General features: G+C 46.1%; 2 protein-coding genes and 1 long non-coding RNA gene across 6 annotated transcripts in view; 2 read left to right on the top strand and 1 right to left on the bottom strand.

Moving 5' to 3' along the window:
• rcor1 (REST corepressor 1) overlaps positions 1–6165 on the top strand; it is a 15191-nt gene extending 9026 nt beyond the window's left edge. For all 3 annotated transcript variants that reach the window (XM_062523300.1, XM_062523301.1, XM_062523298.1), the window contains exons 9-13: positions 940–1143; positions 1884–1961; positions 2486–2543; positions 3063–3310; positions 3841–6165. In XM_062523300.1, the coding sequence (XP_062379284.1) occupies positions 940–1143; positions 1884–1961; positions 2486–2543; positions 3063–3310; positions 3841–3882 (630 nt within the window). In that variant the 3' untranslated portion in view covers positions 3883–6165. The remainder of the gene's footprint in view (positions 1–939; positions 1144–1883; positions 1962–2485; positions 2544–3062; positions 3311–3840) is intronic.
• On the bottom strand, positions 2906–25151 carry LOC134067844 (uncharacterized). Its single transcript, XR_009936572.1, has 3 exons — positions 25041–25151; positions 16898–17022; positions 2906–3293 (listed from the first exon to the last, which is right to left on the bottom strand). It is a non-coding gene; the product is annotated as an uncharacterized LOC134067844 (long non-coding RNA).
• Positions 6792–23473, top strand: traf3 (TNF receptor-associated factor 3). 2 transcript variants are annotated; one of them, XM_062523295.1, is made up of 11 exons: positions 6792–7111; positions 13878–14128; positions 15526–15577; positions 15918–16022; positions 16892–17056; positions 17656–17736; positions 18012–18086; positions 20259–20351; positions 20789–20929; positions 21626–21800; positions 22220–23473. In XM_062523295.1, exons 2-11 carry the CDS (start codon positions 13881–13883, stop codon positions 22789–22791), a joined length of 1707 nt encoding a protein of 568 aa, XP_062379279.1. In that variant the 5' UTR covers positions 6792–7111; positions 13878–13880; the 3' UTR covers positions 22792–23473. The 2 variants fall into 2 exon arrangements, with proteins under 2 accessions (XP_062379279.1, XP_062379280.1); XM_062523296.1 differs by lacking the exon at positions 17656–17736.

Genomic DNA, 25151 nt, shown 5'->3' with positions numbered 1-25151 from the left:
CGACTGACCACCAACCGGAACCAAAAGTTGTTTTAATTTTTTTAGGCCTGAGCACTACAGGAAAAACTGGATAGTTCGATAGAAGGAGCTATCTCCAAATCTAAATGGTTGTGTGGCCCATTACTCAAATGCCATTCAACCCAACAGTAGGCTAGGCCTTAATTTCACAGCCTAGGTAGGTTAGCGACACTGCCTTAAGAGATGCAAGCCAGCAGGTTAACTTTAAAGAGGAACTATGCAGGATTGGCGATTTCATCTCTGGTTTCGGTTTCGTTTTTCGTTTTCGCTCGTTTTATGCTTGCATTTTCTCTGCAGAGCTTCCCCGACAGCTTTAGCGTGTATATTTATACATGTATAGGCCATATTTAAATATATAAATTGCAAGGGTGGTTCTTCGTCTCAGACTTCCAGATGTAAACAAGAAGCGATCGTCTCCTGCAGAAAGTTGCATAGGGTCTCTTTAAGTTAGCCTACTATTATTTGTTGACATCAAACCTGGAGAGGGACGAACAAGTTTAGCCGCGGTGTTCCTGTAGTTCACTCGCGTGGAATTGTTTTCCCTTGTTGCCGATCATGCTGAATGCATTGTAGGGGAAACACCACTATGTTTCACTAAGTTATGCATGCTATTTCACAACTTTACTCGTGCATCAAAATGCATAGTTTGCATTGCATTAGGGCGTGTGCCCAACTGTCACCAAACGCATCTGTGTGTCAAGTGTAATTTTAGATCGCAGGTATGTAAACAAAGGCTTATGGGGAAACCCCCAGTTGAAACTCCACCTCACCTTTTACAAGGTGAAGCCGCGGAGTTCAAATATGCGTTGTGGAGAATAGCCCTGCCCTCCCATAAGCCTCGCACTGCTTTTTTCCACCCCTTTTCTGTAATGGCTGACAGTGATTCTTCTCTCCCTCCCTCCCTCACGCTCGCCTCTGCAGCCAGCAGGCTCTGGGGAAAAACCCGCTCACTTGAAGAAGGAGACTCCGGGCCCCACGGGGAAGAATCTGCACCGGGCCAAGAAGAAGCCGCCCAAGGGCATGCACCTGATCCAGCGCGACGTCACCGCCATGTCCAGCAGCTCGCCCGCCGCCTCCGGCGTCCTCCGGCAGCTCGACATGGAGCTGGTGGCCATTAAACGCCAGGTCTGGCTATTGTCTTTTTTTTTTTTTTCCCCATTTCATTTTTTTTTTTGTATTAGAGCTTTCAGTTTCAAATTGTTTCACTGTAACTGTATCTTCACCTGAAGAACTGGTCGGTCTTGATTCTTCACTCTTGATCTTAGTCTGTCTCTAGGCCTCTAGGCACCAAACCAAGTGTTTGGTTTATTTACTCTTTCTCAGCTGCTGAAAAGCCCCCATCTTACCTCTTATACAGAGCAGAGTTCACTCTAGTTGAAAGTCTAGTCTCTATTTTATTAGCGTCGATTTTAACAGTTATCTTAGACAAGTTGTTTGAGTGGAGTGGATGTGTTCAAGGCTAAGGCCTTTTCATCCATTGATAGGTGGTGACATTCTGAAAATCTAAGTAACAATGTTATTTGGGATTGTGAAATTGAAACTTCATATCCTAAAATCTCATTTGTGACCCTGTTTGGCTTTCACTATGCATGTGATATGTTCTATACTCTGTCTATATTCTGCATATTCTATACAGTGAAGTTATGCAACATTCATCTTTAAGCTCATTAATCATTAATCTACTTGACGTCCAAGAATGACAAAGCAAATGTTTTTTTGTGGGATTGCAGGGTTTTTTTTCTCTGAAGCTGAAATATACTGATTTTATATTCATATACATTTTCCTCAGGCCCTTCTACAATCAATATTTAATGTATGAAGTGACTTCTTTTTCTAACGCCTTCACTCCCTCTCTGCTGTCGTAGATCCAGAGTATCAAGCAGACCAACAGCACGCTGAGGGAGAACCTGGATGCTGGTGTCGAGGACTTCAGACCATCTGAGGTCATTGCCGTTTTATGTTTCAATCTGAGCAGCTCCGTAATCCCTGAGGACTGCTGCTACTACCTTGACCCCCTCCCACTCTGAGGCCAGGGTTTTCCCCACATTATAATCGTCATGGTGTAGCCCCTAAAGGTTTTTGCGCAGCACCTTACACGGATGAATGTGAAAAGTCATTTAGGCGATATATCGGAATGAGTGTAGCCTACTATGCATGCAAAGACAAAATAGCAAACGGAAAGGTGGTTTGATCTTCTTAAATAGACGAGTAAGTTGGGAACAGCAATGACCTGACAATCAACAACGCCTGATGAGTGTTAATGACCAATACTTATCGCTAAACTAAGCCAGTTTTTTCATATAGTTTAAAGTATATTCCAACATTTGGTTGAGGGTGCCAAGAGCCATATCAAACTGCCCTTGAAGAGATCCAGCCCTCTCTAGAAACACTCAGTTGTTGCTTGCAATATTTGGTTGTGCTCATAAAATTCTAAACGCATATTTTTGTACATTTTCGTCCATCTCAGGTGACCCAGAAGTTCAACACCCGCTGGACAACAGAAGAGCAGCTGCTGGCTGTTCAAGGTACACAAACTATGACCAGCAGTCACACAACTCTAGCACCCATGTGCTTACAGGGTGTTGTGATGTTATTAATGTGGGAGGTTACATCAGACATCTTGTGGTGATGGTGTGAGATACAGTGTCTGGTTCTGTGTATCCCACAGAATGGAATTGTATCTGTGGTGGTAGCTGTTGACGTGGGCAGTGGGTGTGGGGTTTCATCCTGTTGAAATAGCCTACAGCATAGAAAATTGTTGTGTGGTGGTCAATGATGATAATTATGGCGGGCCGCCACAAGAAAGTCAGTGTATTGGAAACACTGCTGGTTAATCACCTACTTCAGTTGAGTTAAGAGCAAACACTCACTCATTGACTGCGTCTTATTTTCCACAATGTATATTTTTCAGTAATAATGCTATCAACAATTTTCCAGTGGATTTTATAAATGCTTGTGTCCTAACTTGATGCAGCTTGAGTTGTGAGTCACTTTGGAAACAGTCGTCTGCCAGATGAATAAATTAGTTTTCTCTCTCTTTGCAGCTATTCGCAAGTACGGCCGGGACTTCCAGGCCATCTCCGATGTAATCGGGAACAAGTCTGTGGTCCAGGTGAAGAATTTCTTTGTGAACTACCGGCGACGCTTCAACCTGGACGAGGTGCTGCAGGAGTGGGAGGCAGAGCACGGCGTGGAGAGCAGCGACGGGGCGAAGAACAGCGAGGAAGAGAAGATGGAGGTCACGCCAGAGGACGGCGCCACCACCCCAGTCCCACCTGAGGAGCAGAAAAAGGTTTGCACCTCTTTGCAAATATGTACTCTCTTTTTTTTATTTTACGCAGACATACTGCGTTTTGAAATCATGATAATAGATTGACCCATTGCTGTGCCCTGATTCAGTGCTGTCAAAACTCCTCTCAACCTCTCCGTTTCTGGCCCTGTGCTGTATATATTTATATATTTAACAATATATTTTAATTACATATTCAAACAACGTCAAACTTGCCACTGCACCTGCTCAAGCCCGTAGCAAGACACCGGCCACGTTTTAAATCAGTCGGAGGAACGGTTTGAGAGATATGCGAATAACACAAACAAACGGATAGACAGACGTTCCTAGATAGATGGATAAATTTATAGATGGATACCGCAGTTTGGACTTTTCTGTACCACTGCAGGTCTACAAATACAAATATTGTCTTTGTTTTTGTGGAAGTTTGTTGCTACTTCTGTTTTGTGAGAGATTTGTGCTAATATGTTAACATGTTTTCCGTTTCTTTTTTTGTGTGTTTGTTTATGTTTGTCTGTATGTTTGTTGTGCAGGAGCCAGCAGCTGCAGACACACAGGCCCCCCAGGCATCCTGAACCCTTGAGAACTCAACCCATTCATTCCTACAGAGCTGCAGTTTTTGAAGGAGAGAACGAGAGAAACAGCGAGAGAGACGCATCTCTCGGCAGACCTGCGCTGTGTCTTTAAAACTGGACCCCCTCCTGCCCCCGACCTCCTCACCCACCTATGCCCTGCTCCTGCTCCACCTTCCTCCTCCTCCGCCCAGTCCCGTGTGGCAAAGGACCTTCAGCAGCTGCCACTGCACGGGAAGGGGACAAAAAAAAAAAAACCCAAACAGATGCAAGGCGCCTGGCCAAGCCAGCGCTCCCGACTCTATCTCTGTGCACTTTACCCCTCGAGTGCCCACGCCACCTCCACCACATCCAGGGTTTCACCCCCACTCCCTCATTCAACCACAATCCTGCCCTTGATGCTGCCTCGCTCTCTTTGTTTGCCCTCGACTCCACTCCACGCCACGCCCGCCTCCTACTTGATGCCTGTCCCATGTGACCCTAAGCCCCGATAATGGGGGCGATGGCGTATACTGCTGCTTCTCTGTCCATCGGTCACCCAAGTAGCTCAACATGTGCGAGTTTCACAGCTACTCATCTCATGTTATCTCGGCCATCACTAGAAAAGGCAAGCCTAATGTATGACGTCATCGCGTAAAGCTGTAATGTGTGGTATGTCGTCATCATCCAGCATCTCTCATTTCTCCGAACTTCCTCAAGATGGCTGTTCTGGTGTCCTGAGTATATTTAACTGGATCTGTAAGATTTGATGTTTGCCATTGGGCATATTATGAAAACAATAGTTATACATTTCTCAGGCTGTCCACAGTGCCTGTAAATTATATATAAACTCTAAATTTATTCAGCATTTAATTCTTTATTTGAAAGAAGAAGAAAAAAAACATTGCTTGTTTAAACAATTGGAAATATGGGCATTGTTGAGGACAGTATGACCTCCAATGTAATATAATGCTTAAAGTTAATTTTAAAGAACCGTTTTATCATGCTTTTTATGATACGCTTCTGAATTGACGCCCCTTGTTATTGGACTTGTATGTCAATATGCAGAGGAGATCATGTGAAGTCTCAGACCTGGGACACTAGTTGGAAAAAGGAGTGTGTGCGTGTGAAGAAACTAAGAGTGAACTGGACACATAGGAGCACTCTGGAGATACACCAACATTGTCCGGGACCCTTAATACAAGCGTGCTGAAGTCTGACATCCCAACAGCACTCTGAGCGGTTTTTCAGGGGCTGTTGAAACTGTGATGCTTTGGTTATTAGTGTGCTTGCAAAAGCACACTATTGTTTTCTATTACTGTCTTCTGTTTTTTCCCCCCCTTGGTATTTTAATTCTCAGATATTGAAGTTGTTGATAATGACCTATGTATCATAATACCAGTCAGTTTTGTGGTTAACATGTGGAATTGTTTTAAGGGAAGCACAGGGCAGACATGTTGATGTAAGCTGAGTTCCAGCCTACACTGCCATTCCCTCATCACCATGCCGCCCGTAGGCCAAAGGTCTATTGTGTGCTGCTATCCAGACACGTTCACCAAAACACATTATGCCTATATTAATCAAACACATACAGAATCCATACATGCATGTGCTCTTCATGAATAATGATCACCATTCCCTTACCAAAAGATACTCAAAGGAGGTCCTCTATACTTGCTATGTTAAAACCAAAGTATTGAAACATTTCCTTCCTGCTGTGAAGTACATTTGATTTCATTTCATCCCACCCGCTCCTCTCCTCAGTTTATGTATCATGGACAGTTATTTCATACACAGATGGTTTTGAATTTCTTCCTCCTGTCACACCGGCTTCGTAATTGGTTGACACAGCCACCTGCTTGGTGGGCGAAGCATATGGTGCGTCGTTCAAATTCCCTGAGTCATTTTCAGAGTTATGTGGACAGAGTAGCCACAATCATGACACCGCAGCGGGACAGGAACACGTCATGGCCGTTTCTTTTAAAGGGTGATGAAAGGTGGCCCTCTGCAAATATGGCCTTTAAACAGTGGTGGCAGACAATGTACACACTGTAAACTGCTTAGGTCTGTTTTTATCATGTTTTGTATTTCTTAAGTTATTGTTTTGCTGTCTGCATTATGTAAACTTAAATCCCCGTCATAGCCTTCCTTATTTTGCTGGACTGGTACTGCATTGCTTTTGAATAGTATTCGTGAGAATATTATGTGAATGTTTGAACCTGATTTTTTGTGAGGGAGAAAAACATTGTAGTCATTGTATTTCATTGAATTTTAATAGCCATGCAATAAATGTAAGGATTTACAGGGAAATCAGACGTTGTTGCGAGTATTTGTTTCACTGCACTCCTTTCCCCCAGGTCCATGTGAGCTTAACATGACATACTGTGGCACACTCAGAACCCTCCGATGACTCACTTTCATTCTGTAAAAAAGGACTTCGTCACTGTATGCAAACCAGGCGCTCTTGCACCGTAAATGTTGTCAGCTATCTGTTCCCTTTCCTTCCAGTAAGTAGGGCCCTATCTGTCGATGTTTGGGGAAATAATGCATTTGGGACGCCTCTAATGTTTCCACACAGAGGAGTCGATAAATTCCGTGTTTTCTATAGGAAACGAAAAGGCTCATCAAAGAACTCTTAGTTTTGCATTGATTTTCTTACGCAATCTTGGCGACTCCTTCGGGGGGGGGGGGGGGTTAACTTCCATGCAGTATGTCACATCATTAGCGTAGGATGTGATGTGTCATTTTCTCTTTTTTAATATATGAAGTAAAGTGGATGTTAGGCTGGACAAGCTCTCGAGTTGGTTCATCATCGGGCGTATGCTGCAGTACCACAACGAGACGCAGAGGGCAGTAAGTTAAAGTAGATTTCCTCTCTCATTCAACGCTTTCTATGGCGTCCCATAGGCGTCCTCTGACAAACCACATTTTTTTCAAACGGGGATTTCCTGAGGAAGTCAGAACCAGGGGGCTTTCCAGTAGAGGATTGACATCAACAGTTCAGATATTCATGGGCGCCTGTGTAGCCATAAGCTCCTCGTTTTTTTGCTATTTTATTTCAGTTCTTGTGTTCAGAGTCAATTATGTCGACTTTAATTAGCTTATCCCTGGCTGCGCCTTTGAAGAGCGGCGAAGTCCCATCTCTTTCTGTGTAATTCAGACGGTGTCTTCGCGTCTATGACTGCCAGTCACCGAAGCTCCATTTCATAAAAACAGTGTGGAATTGGACGACGACGCTGACGAGCTGATTCATGTGAGTATTGTTTATTACACGATTTTCAAATATATTTTTTAAATGTTCGGTAGCTAACCAAGGCTATGAAAGCATATCGTTAGCTAATGTTAGCCATCAGCATTGGCAGTAACTATTGAGGTTGAACTGAAACATGTGAGTTCCACCACCTGTAGTTACCTCTGCAATTAAGTTATAAACATAAATAGCAGGGTATAGTCTTCATACTGTCAACTTTTCCTGTGATGGACCACTCTGCACACATAGCCTACATTTAAGCCACTCTAACTGAATTCCAGAACGTTAGAGGATCACCTGTTGTGGGTTCATGCAGTCTGGCATATTTTGAGAGGTGTCGTCTACTTAAATTGTAAACCCACTGACCCCATGAAGAACCGCATTCTGCCTTGTCTTATTTGTTTTATCGGGGAGAAGGGGAGAGTTGGGGTTCGAGGATGGATGTGGGTAGCTTTGCCTACCTGACACGGTTAGGCTACTACATAAAGGATATGACTGTGTCCAGACCTTCAACTAGCACGGTTCACAATTTCTGTTGGTCACTTAAATTCCAGAGAAGATATAATGTAACACAGCTAGAGGGAAATCATCTGCTTGTGAGTGTACAATGTTAAGATACAATGTAACAGAATGTTGCTCTGTTACAATATATTAGAATGATGATTGGTTGTATTGTAATTTACATTGGGTGATAATCCGAAGTATCACTGTATTTTTGTATACTACTGTATACTACAGCTGATCCAAAAATGATACAATGTATACATTTAAGGAAAAGAATAGGAAGGTCAATATCTAAGAATGGCTTTACTTCCACTTCCAGAACTGTACAATGGGGAGGTTCTTATATTCGTTCAGAAAATGAATGGGTTGGATCTGCTTACTCAGTCTATACCCAACTGATGCAGTTGTTACCTGCTTGTAACCTGTACACTACCCACGAAGATACTCATATTCATTTGGAGCTGCTGTCAAACAATTCCGAATGTTGTGGCCCTTAATTTCCTCGGTGTGGTGTCTGAAGAGAGAAGGCCGATTCCTGTAAGAGGACGAGTGGTGGTGGCGCGTGTGCTGCGCACCTCCTCGGCGATGTTGAAAAGGTCATTGAGCGAGCGAGGTAGTGGCAGCGTTCCCCGTTTGACTTTTCTTTCATTTCTCAGTCAGTCATACCGCGGGCCTTGTCTGTCTTGAAGTGAGAGAGGCCTGAGTACCCCTGGGAGCCAGGGGAGAGGGGGGGATAGATGGGCTCCCCCTTTCCGTCATCGTTTTTTGGGGGGGTTTTAGGTTTCTTGTTCCTCAGCAGCACCCGCTGCCATCGCAGGCCTGGCCTTTTTGGGGTTTAGAAAACTGAATCTTGGCAAGTCTGTGTGTGTGTGTGTGTGTTAGAAAATGTAGTAAATGGACTTGTCAGTGAATTGAAAGTTTGATTCATATGGTGCAGTAGGCCTTGTTTAAAGTGTGTGTGTGTGTGTGTGTGTGTGTGTGTGTGTGTGTGTGTGTGTGTGTGTGTGTGTGTGTGTGTGTGTGTGTGTGTGTGTGTGTGTGTGTGTGTGTGTGTGTGTGTGTGTGTGTGTGTGTGTGTGGGGGGGGTTAGCATTTGTTCTGGCTCTTTCTCTCTTCACAGGCTGCAGCACCATATTGTATTGTGTCCGGCACGCACTCAGAACTGCAGGACCAGTGCTTTGGACTGCTGTGGAGATGAGTGCCAACAGGGAGCGTAGGCAGTAGGCGGGCATTGGGTGTTGGCCTATTCTCTCTTTCTGTCTCTATCTGTTTCTCTCTCTGGCCATGTTTTGTTAGTGGCCCACAGAAGGGTCATTCTAGCACACGTTTTTGGACTGTTCCTGTTTGGGTGGAGTCTCTCTGGACACAGGAGTGTACAGACCCACTTCTCTCTTAGGGTGGATCGTAGTGTGCGAGGGCGTCTCTTTGCATGTTTGTCCTTGTATGTGCATGCGTGCGTACGTGCGTGTGTGTGTGTGTGTGTGTGTGTGTGCGTGCACGTATGTGCATGTGTTGTTGTACATGTGTGGCTTGAGTATGATTTGTCTGTGTGCTTGCATATGTTAACAGTGTTACAGTGAAGCCCAAAGTTATTCGTGCCAATGTCAAATTGTGACACATGATGGATCAATAGGGTTCTTCTGGTTGCAAATGACACGAGTCTGCTAGATGTCCTACTGGCTTGTTTATTGTATGTTTGTGTCATATCGAGCTAGAAGAAACCTACTGGTTAAAATTAAAATCTAAATCCAAATATGGCATGTGCATAGATAATGTTGGCCCTTAACTGTATGTGTGTATGTCTGTGCGGATGAATGGTGTTGAGATGTGGGGAAAGTCCTAGAGGAAGCTACTGTGTGAGATTGCAGTGGTGCCTCTACACCCATCAGCCATGTTCATCTACGAAGGCCGCACTTAGTTTACGTAGACAAAAACAGATCAACGTTAAAATGATCGCGTGTGCATGTGACGGGGAGAGAGAGAGCGTGAGAGAAATGTTATTCTTGTAGAGATAATTCTGGTGGCCTCTCAATCGGGTGTCCACCAGTATAAGTGCAGTAACCTTGATGTGCAGAAGTTGATAGTTCCTGTATTTTTAAATATAGATGATTGTTGTGATCAGAGATGTGGGCTTTGAAGGATGTTGCTAGTGCTTGTATTAGCTCTGATTTGAAGGTGAGGAGGGATGACGCATCAGGCGCTTCAGTTCCTGGTGGACTGTTTGAGCGTCCTTTTCTCAGGCCGAGAGGATGTAAATGTTGCCATACTGAATTTCTATAAAACTGGTTGATGGAGCAAGATTTTTCTTCTTTATTATTAGCTGAACTTAGGTAAGGAGAAGAAGAGGTGACCGGACATAATGATGGCATGAATGCCCATGCTATGTCTTGATGAGACAGACAGGCAGGCAGGAAGGCAGGCAGACAGACAGGCAGGCAGGCAGGCAGGCAGGCAGGCAGGCAGGCAGACAGGCAGACAGGCAGACAGGCAGACAGACAGACAGACAGGCAGACAAGCAGGCAGGCAGACAGGCAGGCAGACAGGTCTGAAGTAACTAATACCTGGATGCACACATCAGTCATTTTGTTCACGTGATCTGTGTGTGTGTGTCTGACTCTGATGCTGTCTGAGGCCTACTGAAGGGAGAAGGAATGAGCCAGCCTTAAGAAAAGCCCCTTGAGTGTTTTACAATGTTCCTGGAAGTCCCTGGAGATCTGCAAGCACTGGTCATTCCCTTGTAGTTATCTGTCTCACCAGTCTGTCACACACAAAGCAAGCACTTATCTGATGAATGGATGTCTGACCTCTTAACTACTGGTCTTAACACACACACACACACACACACACACACACACACACACACACACATATGAAGGCTGCAGGTCCACACGCACGATGGCTGCGGGTCCAAGAAAGTGTGAATGTACCCAAAATGCCACTGGATTGTTGGTACATTTTAGGCATGTGCTTGTGGTGCAGATGAGGTTTTGCACCAGGACAAAATGGTGATTTGGCTTAGGGACAGACTGTGATTGAGTGAGGACAAAAATACATGCCACCACCACCCTGAAGGACCCGTACACACACGTACACACACACATACACATACACACACACACACACACACACATACACACACACACACACACACACACACACACACACACACACACACATACACACATACACACACACACACACACACACACACACACACACACACACATACACAAAAGGACCCTTGCACACACACACACACACACACGCATATATACACGGAAGGACCCGTGCACACATGCACACACACACATATACACAGAGGGCAGAACTGTGTCAGTTTCAGCACAGACGATGCTGTACTGTTTACATTTGCTCGTCTTCACATTACATTGACATTGCACTGAACTGTAATTGCCTTTGGCATGAACACACAGATCCAGTAGACCTCCAGCTAACCTGAGCCTCCCCACCATCACACACACACACACACACACACACACACACACACACACACACACACACACACACACACACACACGCTATCACATTTACTACTCCAGCACAGCTTGTCCTCACCTCTCTCGGTAAGATGGGTCACTCACTCTCCAGCCGAGCGTTCTGTTGTGTTTCGAGCTCCTTCATTGTTGCCACACCTCTCAAAAGAGAACCGACCTACACACAGGCCACCTCCAGATATCTGTGCAGTTCGAAACAGCACCTTAGACACACACACACACACACACACACACACACACACACACAAATACACAGCCAAATATGGCCTCTCCAAGACACATAACCCCACCTCACCTCAGCCTTATCTCTGTCTTAACATGCACAAAGCTGTCGGGCGTCTCTGCAGCCAGTGGGCCTCCGTTCCCCCACTTCATCAGCACACACACACACACACACACACACACACACTCTCTCTCTCTCTCTCTCTCTCTCTCTCTCTCTCTCTCTCTCTCTCACTCTCTCTCCCTCTCTCTCTCCCTCTCTGTGTCCTGCACAGACACAACACAACCCAAAGCAAGACCGCGTTGCCCTCCCCTCCACTAACCCCCCCCCCCCCCGGCAGACCTCCAGCTAACCTGTCCAGCGCTCTCTCTGTGTACGAGGAGGCTGCCGTCGTCCGCTGTTGTTTCTTACTCGATCTCAATGGAATGTTTTTGCTTCTTCCACGTCTTGGTGCGCTGGGAGAGGAGTAACCCGATCTCTCTCTGTGCTGCTGAAGCTCCAGGGGGATGGACTTTCTCTATGTGTGTGTGTGTGTGTGTGTGTGTGAGCGTGTGTGTGCGCGTGTGTGTTTCATGTGCCCCTTTTGTGTGAAGACACGGGTGAGTTCACAGAAAAAGACCCCTGAGTGTGAAAAACAGTGATATGCAAATCTCAAATCTGAATCGAAATCGAAGGGTTGACTTGAGGAGGAAACACCGGTGCCTATCTTTTCTTCCCTCTGTCTTTCACTCTGTCTGTCTCTCTCTATCGCTCTCTTTCTCTCTGTTTTTTCTCTGAAACTCTTTGTCTCTTTCTCTTTCTCTGTCTCTTCTTCTTTCTCTCCGTCTAGCCCTCTCTTCTCTTTCTTTGAAGTCGAATCTATCTCATCCCTGAATACTCAGCTGAAGAGCAGCGGGATTTTTGTCACTGCTGAGGTGACTGGGGATTTCAGAATGAGTATTTAGTGTTGCATGATCTGTTGTGTAGGTGAGGTGATGTGATGTGATCTTTCTCTGTGTGTGTGTGTGTGTGTGTGTGTGTGTGAGTGTGTGTGTGTGTGTTTGTCTGTCTGTCTGTCTGGGTGCCAGGGTTGTGTTTTCAGAGGAGTCACGAGCAGCATCAGTAGAGTCTCTCTTGCTCATTAAGGCCATTAAGTTCTGGCCGGCTGAAACGAAAAGTGTGGGGAAATGAATGAGGGGATAATGATAAACAGCCGTGAGATGTAGACACACACACACACACACACACACACTCATTCAGGGGGAAAAGGAGATTAACAGACAGCAGACACATGAACAGAGAAGATACACACAACACACAAACATACATACACACACACACACACACACACACACACACACACACACACACACACACACACACACACACACACACACACACACACACACAGAAAGAGGAGTGAGAAAGAGGAAGAAAGATGGGCAGTGAGTGGGACAAAGAAATCAGGAACAGAAAAGCAGAGATTTAGTCCTCCACTGTGGCCTAACCTGTGGTTTAAATGTACTCTGCTCTTACGGTCACACTCGACTCCACTGGACGTGTGTGTGTCTCTCTCTCTCTGTGTGTGTGTGTGTGTGTGTGTGTATGTGTGTGTGTGTGTGTGTGTGTGTGTCTCTCTCCTTGTGCTCTGGGCCCTGTGCTACAGTCATAAGGGGGTTATAATTAGCTCCGGTCTGCTATGCCTGTTATGAAGGGGTTTCCCACTCTTGCCGGGCAGCACTTCTGTAGCGCGCTGGCAGGCCAGTCTCACACATCCCCTCCGTGCGTCCAGCCTCCGTCCTCCGCCTGCCCGCTCGCTCTCTCTCTCTCTCTCGCTCGGTCCACTCCTCATTGTGAGACTGTCCGCCAGCCAGGGGACAAGAACGGACACGTATGCAGCAGAAGTCAGCTGAGCGCTGACTGAGAAGTAATCGGGGGGGGGGGCTTTTTGTTGTCGTAGTGTGCTGATGTTGTAGAGGACGCTAAGCTCATTCAAAACTCCCCTGTGTCCACTCTCGGTCAGCCGGCTGTCTCGGCCCCAGCCTGTCTAAAAATTGAAAGCTGCACAGTTCTGATGGGTCACTCACAGACCAGAGAGGAGGTGACTTGTCGGATGTGTGAGGAGGAGTGCCAGTTAGTGTTTCATGTGGTTTTACGGGCCAGTGCTAGTGTGAAACCAGAGATTATAGGCCCTAGCCTGTGTCTCTGATGTTGTGTGTATTTGAAATCGTATTGGAATTCTGCTTACATTTTTGAGGTGTGTATGCAGTACAGCATGTTCATCTGTACTCCATTCTTTTATATTCTTTTGTGTTTATTCTGTTTGTGTAGGTCCTTTAATATGCTCAACTTCAGAGTAAATAGTGTAGTAGATAATAGTGTTACATATACATGTATAATGAATGTATTCTATATGTTTGATTTCATGTATTTTATATGTTTGTGTTCATGTTTTCCATGTGTTTGTTGACGGCATACTTAACATATGGGCTTTGTAAACAAGTGATACACCATGACGGTTAGTCTTCATGTTTTTGTGTGTGTGTAGGTCATGTCCGCGGGGCGTGCTGTTGAACTGCAGGTGGCGCTGCAGCGAGCGCCTCTGTCTGTCTCCTCCCTGGCCCAGCGGCCGTGGCCCGAGCCGGGCTTCCTGCCGGTGCTGGGCGGATTCCGCGACCGCTTCGTGGAGACCCCCGAGGCCAAGTACTGCTGCGAGGACTGCCGCCTGGTGCTGTGCCAGCCGCGGCAGACGGAGTGCGGACACCGCTTCTGCGAGACCTGCATCGCCAGCCTGCTCAAGTGAGACCCGCTAAGCCTGTACACACACACATGCACATGCACGCATACACACACACATGCGCACACACACACACTGGCTTTGGTGGGGGTGATGGGATGGGCTGGGCTGGTTCAGGATCAGCTGTGGTTGGTGTTTAGGTCATTTGTCTATCAGAGGCTTGCCCAGGTGCCCATGGGTCCTGCATGAGTTTCAGTTTCAGTTCTTTGTGATTCTGTGATCTATTCAATTCACTGTCCATCAGCAAGCTACTGTACAGGAAAAGTGCCAAGCTAACAGAATTATAGGTTGTTTTCCCAGACAGTGTTCTTTCGGATAAAATACTTTGTTTGTAAGTGGTTTTAAATCATGTGAGTGTATGCTACAGACACATAACATTGTGCAAGTGGTTTAGGAAAGGTTACGCCGAATATGCATGATTGCACAGTGGTTCAGTTTGATTCCCTGCGTTCGTATGCAATTGTGGTCATACGTTTACATACACATGGTTGACTAAAAAGAGGAATGATAAATCATCTTTTGGAAATTGATTTTAATACCTTATTTAAAAAATGAGGAAAAGGACTCTAAAGGACTTTAAGGACTCCAGTTTTCATTGTGAAGGAATAATGTATCGTAAATAAATGAATGTTCTTATGTATGTTAAAATACAGGGGCTATAAGTATATATACCCCTATGTTAAATTCCCATAGAAGCCGGCAGATTTTTATTTTTGAAGGCCAGTTATTTCATGAATGCAGGATACTATGCATCCTGATAAAGTTCCGTTGGAACTAAAATAGCCCCACATCATCACATACCCTGCACCATATCTAGAGATGGCATGGTGTTTTTTTCTTTTTTTTCAGTTAGCCTATTAGCTGGTTTGATTTGCATTGAGCTCAGTGAGCATCAAACAGGCCACAACTGTATACCTGATTCTGCAGCATGCAAATTGAACATGAGGCGTTCAGCGGTAGTGTACGACTGTGCTGACTTCAGACTGCTGACTTCTCTCCTGTTCCAAGGATGATCTTAGTCCAGCACCAGAGGTGCATTCACTAACAGAAGCAAATGTTTGAAATGATCAAATTGTCTTTTAAACTTTTACATTTGAAAATTTTTGTGTAAATGTATAAAACAACATGTCCTCTAACTGTGTGTGTTCGACTAACTGTGTGTGTGAAAACTGTTCAGAAACATTTACCTTCTCTCTCAATCATGCATGCAACTGCAACTCTGCTATACTGTACCCTCTTGAATACTACACTATACAACCACCGGCTGATGTGTGCTTGACATCATAACGCGCTAATTATATGAGCCCAGTGTGTGGACACTGTTGCTTCTGTATGGTGACCTGGTTTATATTTAAACCCAGCCGTTCTATGGACTGATATACTGCGTCTGTCCTTACAGTAAGCCCAACCCTGTGTGCCCAGCTGACAAGGAGCCGTTATTTGAGGACAAGGTAAATCCATATCATGCGCCCTTTGACCTTTGAGTCTGTATGAGTCTGAACTCTGTACATGAGACTGTTGATCAGTGTTTCTCTTGTGGTGTTTGCTCTTGAGTCTTTGTGTTAGTGTGTATCACAACATTGTGTTTGAATGTGTAGTTGTACTGTAATTTCCAGACTATTATACATTGATTTTGCCTGTCTGTGTGTCTGTGTGTCTGTGTGTCTGTGTGTCTGTGTGTCTGTGTGTCTGTGTGTCTGTGTGTCTGTGTGTCTGTGTGTCTGTGTGTCTGTGTGTCTTGTGTGTCTGTGTGTCTGTGTGTGTGTGTGTGTGTGTCTGTGTGTGTTGTAGATCTTCCGAGACGTGTGCTGTCACAGGGAAATCATGGCTTTGAAGGTGTACTGCCGCAGTCAGAAGAATGGATGCCAGGAACAGATGAGCCTGCAGCAGGTCATGGTGAGTCAGTCAGTCAGTCAGTCAGTCAGTCAGTCACTCACTCACTCACTCGCAGTCAACAGGCAATATACTGTATACAAAGGTACACACACACACACACACACACACACAATCACACACAATCACACACGTCACATGCTCACGTAGTAATGCATGCACAAATTAACATGGAAACACGCACGTTACCTCACACACAGCACATGCACTGAGGTGTGTTTGGTATGGCTGACATCATCATAGTAGGTGTGATGGAGAATATGTTTGTGTGTCGTATGTGTGGGCTGAGGCAGGCAGGCAGGCAGGCTGCGACATGCCCTGGAGAAACCAGGCCGTCACTCACACTGTAAATCAACCCCACACACACCTCACACATCAAACACCTTTAATTAAGTTTGTGTGTTTGTGTGTGTGTGTGTGTGTGTGTGTGTGTGGGGTTGTGTGTGGATGGGCTGAATGTGTGTAGAAAGTGAAATTACTGGCAAAGGCACTAGTAATCTGACAGTTCAGAGGAGACTACTCTTTCTCTATGAAGTGTGTGTGTGTGTGTGTGTGTGTGTGTGTGGTGGTGCTTGCAGAAACCAAATCTACTGTGTCATTCGTCATTTGCTGTAGATTAACGCTGTCTGTTACAGTGATGATGGTAGGAGGTGTTAAGAATGTGTGTGTATGACGGAGAGAAAAACAGTGTGTGTGTGTGTGTGTGTGCGTTCATGTGTGGGAGCATGCAGCTACTTTTGAGGGTGAGGTGCGTGTTCTGTTATTATGGTCTTATGATCTCCCACACAATAAAAATGTTAACACGTTTGTGTGTGTGTGTCTGTGTGTGTGTCTGTGTGTGTGTCTGTGTGTGTGTGTGTGTGTGTGTGTAGGATCACCTGAATGTGTGTCCGTACTATGAGGTGCCGTGTCCGCTGGGGAAGTGCCAGGAGCGTATGATGCGGAAGGACATCCCCGACCACCTCAGCTGGAAATGCAAATACCGGGAGACCTCCTGCGAGTTCTGCAAACACAAGATGGCACTGACTGAACTACAGGTGTGTGTGTGTGTGTGTGTGTGTGTGTGTGTGGGGTCAGTGTGTTTGAAGTGAAGAGAGTAGGAGGTCTTGAGTGTGTGTGCATGTGTAAAGTGCATTTGAGGGGAATAGTTCTGCGTCATTCATTATGTCACGTGTGTGTATGTTAATGTTTGCCCATTGTTGTGGTTAAAGGAGTGGTGTGTGTTTGTGCGTGTGAGCATGCGCATGCATGCATGCTTGCGTCTGTGCTGTTAGGACAATCATATGATCTCCACACATTTCTGTGTGTGTGTGCGTGTGTGCGTGTGCGTGCGCAGTCAAGTGTGCGCAGCACATTTTGATAACGCAGATAATCAGAGCTCATTTCCTCATTTGGGGGATTTTTCCGGTGAATTCTTGGACTGGGCTATAATGCTATTCTCTGGGATTCAAGGGGTTTTTTGGACCTCAGCTGTTTGAGTTTCACTTTCTGTTAGCTGAGAACACACACACACATTCACACACTCTAACTGAAAGCGTGTTTTGTCTGTGTGTGTGTGTGTGTGTATGTGTGTGTAAATATGTGTGTGTTTGTGTACGTGTGTGTGTGTCTGTGTGTGACGCTTCCCTTCTGACAGAAACACAAAGAGACAGTGTGTCCTGCTTTCCCAGTGTCCTGTCCCAATCACTGCTCCTTTCCCTCCATTCTCAGAAGCGAGGTAAAGCCCAGTGGTGTCTGTGTGCTGCTGTGTGTGTGTGTGTGTGAGAGAGAGACCATGCCTGACCATCTGTGCCTTTTTATCTTCTGGGCCCAAAGAGCACTGAGCCCTTATCACATGAAGGATTGTAATACATCTCTCTCTCTCTCTCTCTGCCTGTGTCACTTTCTGTCTGTCTCACACACACACACACACACACACACACACACACTTAACTCTCCTCACACGCCATCTCTCTCTCTACTTTCTTTCTCTCTCTCTCTCTCTCCCTCCAGCTTCCCAGCCACCAGCATGACTGCCCCATGGCTCAGGTCTGCTGCCCCTTCTCCCGACTTGGATGCACTTTTAAGGTTACTGCCACCTCTAACTCACCCACACATTGCTCACATCTAGCGACACTGTAGCACACAGCCCTTAAAGTCTAGTCCACAGCTCTACTGTATTGAACAGAACAGAGACAGCAAGGTCACAAGTCTTATTGTCCGTTATCCATCTTGGTAGTGCCAGACAGTGGTAATGGGAAATACACAGCTGATTGCACGTTGTTCTCTTCCGTGAAAGGGTCATATGAGAAGTCACGTGATAGGAGAGTGACCAATCGGGGGAAGGTGACAGGAAGATTACGCGTGTATTTACGCCATTGGGGTTGAAATGTTTGAGGATTTCCCTGTCCACAGTAAAACTCCACGTCGGAGTTCTATTTCATTTCTTCTGATCGCCAGAGGCGGTGCTTTCAGCACCTGGATGTTCATCACATGCACTTGCAGTTCGAGTGTTTCTATACCAACAAAGTCGCTTGCGACAGGGGTGACGTACCCCCCCATGTGGGTACTTAAGGTACGCTCGCCCCGGAAGTGATCTCTTAGCAGTCTTCTCGGCCCCATTCCGAGTGACAGCCAAGCTCTGGCGGTCATCCGAAATTCATAGAACCGTGGTTATATGCATAACCTTCGTTGTCAGCCTGAACTGGGCCAGCTTCGTTTTCAAACCGCTCGGTCTCGGGGGCTTTAACACGCAGGTGTCATATTGATGAGAGAGTGAAACGAAACGTTTGGACTGAAACGAAAACGGAATGATGTAGAATGCCCACTTATGGTCACATTCAGTCAGTTGACCCTTGCAAACCTCTAGCTGCCTGCTCTGTGTGCGCACGAAAACCAACAAAACACACTGATGTTTGTACACAGCTTTTCCAAATGGGAAACAAAGTGGCTTGGATTGAGCCATACCCCACTAAAGCCAATCAACACATCGCTTCAGGGACACAGAAGGGAGGAGTATGATTGGCTGTGAAGTGCCAATAAAAACACATTTTGCCAGAATCTTGAATCCAGGAATGTGGATTAGTGACAAGTCTGGCTAAGTTACCAGAACATCCCCATGGTTTCATTCTGTCTGCCAAATAACAAATAACAAAACCAAATAAGTTATTATCTTTATCTCCATCTCTATTATCTCCAAGGGTTAGAACACTTATTCTGATATTTACTTATTATGTGTTCTTATGTCTGACCAACTTTTTAAACTGTTCAATTAATTAGTGTATTGTTTTTATTTTGTATGTTGCTTTGGACAAAGGCATCTGCCAAATTAACCATAAGCATATTCAACAGTCTTGAGTCAACAGTCCAGGGAAGGGTATTTCAAGAATATAGGTTGGTGACAAGGCAGGCAAAGTCCTCCCTACACAGGCAGTTTGGTCCAGCACTGCACATCGCTCCCGTGTGGTCAGAGGCGGCGTTGCAGCTTTCTCACTCTGACCACACTTCAGCCACATCCCCCCCACATTTGGCAATTATGTCACATCCCCCTCATTTCTCGTATCTCAGGTCAGACAAAGCCAGCGCCATGTCCGATAAGAGCCTGGCTTATTATTGTAAAAGCTCAAGAACAAAAAAAAAAAAACGCAAACCAGGACGGTGGCGTTTTGTCGACTAGGAGCCGAGAGAAACGTACAGTATTCAAATGTCTTTCTCACATTGGGTTGCAGGAGTGGAACTGAAACTGTGCAAGACATTAAACAGACCTTCGTGCAAGCCAAGTCTGATGTAACCACAACAGCACTTGTTAAGACGCTAATTAATGTGATGAAATCCAGATAACCCCATGGAGGGATATTAAGATGATGTTGAGTTCGCTAATGTGACGTAATCGCCGTGATTTTAGTGTGATCTAAGTATTGTGGGAAAATAGGGCAGAAGTGCTAAGCTACGTACTGAATGTTTTGGTTTTCTCGCTGCTCTTTAGCCCCATAATGGGTTGTGTTTTGATCACATGGTTGGCAAACTCAAGCGGGCTGCTTTCCCTGTGCATGCAGGGATTAAGCCTAGTTGAAAACGAGACTAGCTTTTTTTCCAAAGGAAGTAGCCGATCCTTTGAGGTTCTCTTCACGTTGAGGGCTTAACCTGTGTATGGGAAACCTTGGTCCTGAATACGATTTCTGTAAGTGCATGTATGAGAATGTCATACTTGGCATCTGTCTCTGGGCCTGTCAAAGAAACCTTCGTCTGTCTGTCCCTCAGGGTCTGAACCAGGACATGAGAGAACACGAGTCCAGCTTGGCCTCCGAACACCTGCGGATGATGGTCGCCAGGAACACTACACTAGAGGCCAAGGTAACTCTCCAGCCCTCACAAGAGAACTGATCCTGTTTAAAGTGAGCGTCTGACTCTGAGACCATAGAAATCCTCTCAAACTCATCTATCTTGTTACTGACATCTCCTGGGAAATTGATTGAATGGGAACTGAATTTGGTTGTATAATGAATGCCTACTTGTCTGCAGCTTTACACAGGATGTGAGGGGCTAATAGATTGATTGATGTGTCTTTGTTATGTGGTGGTTGTGTCTTTGTGTTGTGGGATGGATGTGTCTTTGTGTTGTGGGATGGATGTGGCTTATGTTGTGGGATGGGGTGGATGTGGTCTTGTGTCGAGTATGGATTTGCTGTGTCTTTGTGCTATGGGGTGGGTGTACCTTGTGAGTGATTTGCATAGTATGAGCCTGTGCTGGTTTGGGTGTTGAGATGGCTGTGTCCCTGTGGGTGTGCTCAGGTGGAGGATGTGAAAGGGGAGCTGCAGGAGAGGTATAAGGTCCTGCCTGGCCTCAACACCCGCATCACAGAGCTGGAGACGCAATACGAAGACATGCGGGAGAAGTACCGGCAGCTCGAACAGAAGTTAACCGCCATGCAGGTGTGTGTGTTTGTGTGTGTTTGTGTGTGTTTGTGTGTGTTTGTGTGTGTTTGTGTGTGTGTGTGTGTGTGTTTGTGTGTGTGTGTGTGTGTGTGTGTGTGTGATCAATAATATCATTAATATTGGTTATGGTTATGGGATTTGGCAGACCCTTTTAAATATAAATAATAAATATTATTTATTTTAGATTAATAATATACATCATTAATATGTATTGGTATATTAGATTAATATATATATATATATCAACATATTAGGTGTATTAAGATTATTGATTAGATAAAACAATAAGGTGAGAGGAGAAGAGGATATTTTTAATATATGATGGGTAGTACAGAATTGAAAAGGTGCACAGGTAACTTAGGCATTGCTGTGTAGCACTCTGGACACACAAGAACAGGGAAGAGATATGGCCCTTGAGCCAAGAGAGGGTGGAGACGTTGGAGCGCTGCTACTGCTGCTACTAGTGTAAACATGATGATGATGGATCACAGATGGCAGACAAATAATAGCATGCAGACTAGGACAGAAATGTTTAAATAGATCGCTGATTAAACATCCTATGACTGGAAAACCCAGAATGCCTTTCTAACTTGCTCAGAATGGTGGTGTGTGCATAGGTCTTACCTTCTGTGTGTGTGTGTGTGTGTGTGTGTGTGTGTGTGTGTGGGCGTGTGTGTGTGTGTGCCTTTGCAGAAGCTGATGAGCAGCCAAACAGAGAAGCTTCTGGAGGTGGAGATTGAAATGCGGACTTTGCGAGCGGTGCGGGACGAGGTGGAGACTCTCCGAACCTCCTTTGAGACCATCCGTAACCGTGTCAACAGCCTGGAGCTGGCACGTGGGACTGCCGGCTCCGGGACACACACGCTAGGTCAGTCTGCACACACACACACACACACACACAGACCCACGTACACTTGCCTCTATCAGTGTGTTACAAACTATAACATACTAGTGGCTAACACTATAATCTGCAATCCATAATCAAAACATACACACAAGGAGCAACATTGCATCAGCATTTACTATTGTATATTTACTTTCTCTACTCCACCGCTTCCCCCAAATCAAACAAACTCGTGGAAGGCAATGAATGGGTGTTTTAAAGCTTCCACTGAATCATCCCTTGTTCAAAAACCTTAATGGATTTAATATATATACTGTCTCGTGTGTAATGTCTTGCCTGTTACATTTTTTCTTTCAATTTCCTGTAAAGCAGTTTTTGACACTTGTCTGTGAAAGCTGCGACCATAAATAAACTCGACTTCCTTTCCCTGTTTGTCTCTGCAGGCTCCCTGGAGACGCAGGTGTCGCGTCACGACGACATGCTGTCGGTGCACGAGGTGCGCCTGGCCGACATGGACCTCCGCTTCCAGGTGCTGGAGACGGCCAGCTACAACGGCACGCTCATCTGGAAGATCCGCGACTACAAGCGGCGCAAGCAGGAGGCGGTGGCCTCCAAGACGCTCTCGCTCTACAGCCAGCCCTTCTACACGGGCTACTTTGGGTACAAGATGTGCGCCCGCGTCTACCTGAACGGCGACGGCATGGGCAAGGGCACGCACCTGTCGCTCTTCTTCGTGGTGATGCGCGGCGAGTACGACGCGCTGCTGCCGTGGCCCTTCAAGCAGAAGGTGACGCTGATGCTCATGGACCAGGGCCCGGCGCGCAAGCACCTGGGCGACGCCTTCAAGCCCGACCCCAACAGCAGCAGCTTCCGGCGGCCCACGGCCGAGATGAACATCGCCTCGGGCTGCCCGCTCTTCGTCTCGCAGCCCGTGCTGGAGGGCGGCACCTACATCAAGGACGACACCATCTTCATCAAGGTCACCGTGGACACCTCCGACCTGCCCGACCCCTGAGCGACGGGCGGGGTCTGCGTCAAACGTACTCCCCAACACCCCCCCGACTCTCCACGGAAAGCTGGGGTCAGAGCGACGGGAAACCCCTCTTTAAAACGAAAGCACACGTCCGCTTAAACGGCGAAGGAGAGAGTGCGCGGGCCTTTGCGCTGGGTCGACGCGGGGGGAAATGCAACGAGGCAAAAGAACGAATGATATCGAAGGAAAGCGTGAAAGTGAGCTGAGGCATGTTGACTGATGAAGGTCTTGCGGCAGGTGTGTGAATTGACAGGGTCGGAATGTGGAGACTCCTTAAATCTAAAGAATGTTTTGCGTGTGAGTGCGATTTGTCTGCGCATATTGCGCACTTCTATACGAGAGAGTGTGTGCGTGTGTACACGGAGTTGATGGTTTAGTACTTGCCGTTAGCTCCCAGATGAAGAAAAACAACCTGCTTTAGTGCTGGAGAACACATTGGAGAGATTGGTCAGAGATGGACAACCGTATGATTGGCTGGCGGCGCGTTAGCTTGATGTCTCCTAGCTCGATGCCTCCGTCGTGCCAGGCTCTTGGCATCACATGTATTAGTCTTAAATATCAGCTTCAGATGCATACTAATGAGAAACTTCTATATGTGGACGCGGACTTTAGCCGTGTTTAGCTGTGGTGTTGCTATGAGACTGGGCGGGCGGGCGGGCAAGTGGGCGGGCGGGTGGCCGGCCGGTACGGTTGCCGGACGCTGCCGAGTCGTCGCTGGCAGTTTTTGTGATGATGGATCGTAGTCGTCGTGTTCCAGTGGTGCGGTGGAGTGCTGATGTCCTGTGGTAGATGTTGTGACCGTGGTGTTTGATCAGCTGTAGATGGGCCGTGGGGGCAGGGGGGGTGGGGGAGGGGCGTACTGCGGAGGGGGGTGGCTGCCTGGGGTGGTTTGTCGTGTTCAGTAGGTGTCCTATAGATGTCTGGTTGTGCATGACAAACGGAGAAGACTCACTGATCTGATTCCACCCCTCGCTCAGCAAAGTCGATCCGTTGTTTTTTTTCTTCTTCTTCAAAAGACTTTTGTGCAGAATCATACAGACTCATTACAACTTGGCAGATGTATGCAGACCTGTGTAGACTGGCCTCAGCATACTGCTATCCTACTACCCACACTCATTATTATGGTAATGTTGAAATCTCATGGATGCTGTGCATCGGAATCTCCATATTGTTTATACACCCAATGAATTATTTGCCTCTGATTCCAGCCATGCGAATGAACATCAAGTTACAGAAAGTTTTATCTCATGGTGGGAAATATTATTTGCACAATTTATGTTTGAATGTGTAACACATTAAAATGTTTTGAAATATAAACAGCCTCTTGTGTGATAACCTCTCCGATCAGTTAAGTTATGTATGCTCTCTGACCATTGCTTTCTATTTATACTTGAGTAAACAATACTTGTGCATCCATTTACATCTGTTGCCCATCATCCTTTGAACATTACTACCTTAACCACGTCTGCCCCATGCACTGTAGAAAATGGAGGTTGTTAGACCAGACCTGCCCAGGATACTTTTGTGGCACTGTGCACCAAATGGCTCATCCCTGTAATTTGTCAATCCAAAGGTTTTAATGACCTGTACAATTATAGGCCTACTGTTTGGCATTCCAACCCTTCTAGCTGTAGGCCTATACAGATTCAAATTCGCAAGTCAACAGGCCAGGTTAAGGTTGTGAACAACACGAGTGCACTGCAGTTCTTTCGTTTTGCCCCAGTGGCTTTCAAGGTAGTTGGGGAAATCCCCGCTGTTCAACTGTATTAAACACCCTCGCTAGGTGGCGCAGCTGCACAAGAACCCCTGTGTGTCTGATGACGCAACAGACTCTGAACGACTTTGAAGCACAGCTGCGCCATCAGCCGGTCGGTCTGCAATGTCAGGTCAGGCTGCTACAGTAGGCTAGTCGGAGCGTCGAGTAGGCTAATTCTGCTGACTAATAAACGTGACATTCCTACTACTTTACAATAATGGCGTCATAAAGCAAACTTGCACGTTTCCAACAAATGTTTTCCTTTGTTTGTGATGAACAAATTAGTAGACCATGAGCGACCATAAAATCCAAAAATGTTAAATCGATGCATACCTTACTGCGGAGAAATTTAAAGAGCGACCGAAGCGTATCCTATTCAATAGCTTTGACTTTTTATATATATAAAAAAACGTCTAGTGTAGCATATCAACTAGCTTCAACTTCTGCATTCTGTGTTTAAAACATTTGACCAGACCTGGTTACTCTCGAGTCTTCATCTGAGCTGCCCTCTGAATCCGTCCAGTAGTTTTCCTCGTAGCATGTTCAGATGTTACGTCATAGGAAGGGTGGTGGTTCAGGGAAGAAA

Source organism: Sardina pilchardus, chromosome 20 (assembly GCF_963854185.1).
Source record: "Sardina pilchardus chromosome 20, fSarPil1.1, whole genome shotgun sequence".
Taxonomy (NCBI): domain Eukaryota; kingdom Metazoa; phylum Chordata; class Actinopteri; order Clupeiformes; family Clupeidae; genus Sardina; species Sardina pilchardus.
The sequence above is the reverse complement of the archived record's forward strand: the minus strand, read 5'-3'. Positions and strand labels throughout refer to the sequence as shown.

Excerpts from the sequence above, each read along its gene's own strand:
- traf3 (XM_062523295.1), top strand. The coding sequence starts at position 13,881 with ATGTCCGCGGGGCGTGCTGTTGAACTGCAGGTGGCGCTGCAGCGAGCG. Across the intron at positions 14,129-15,525 it reads TGCATCGCCAGCCTGCTCAA|TAAGCCCAACCCTGTGTGCC; the intron begins GTGAGACCCGCT and ends CTGTCCTTACAG. Across the intron at positions 20,930-21,625 it reads AGAAGTTAACCGCCATGCAG|AAGCTGATGAGCAGCCAAAC; the intron begins GTGTGTGTGTTT and ends GTGCCTTTGCAG.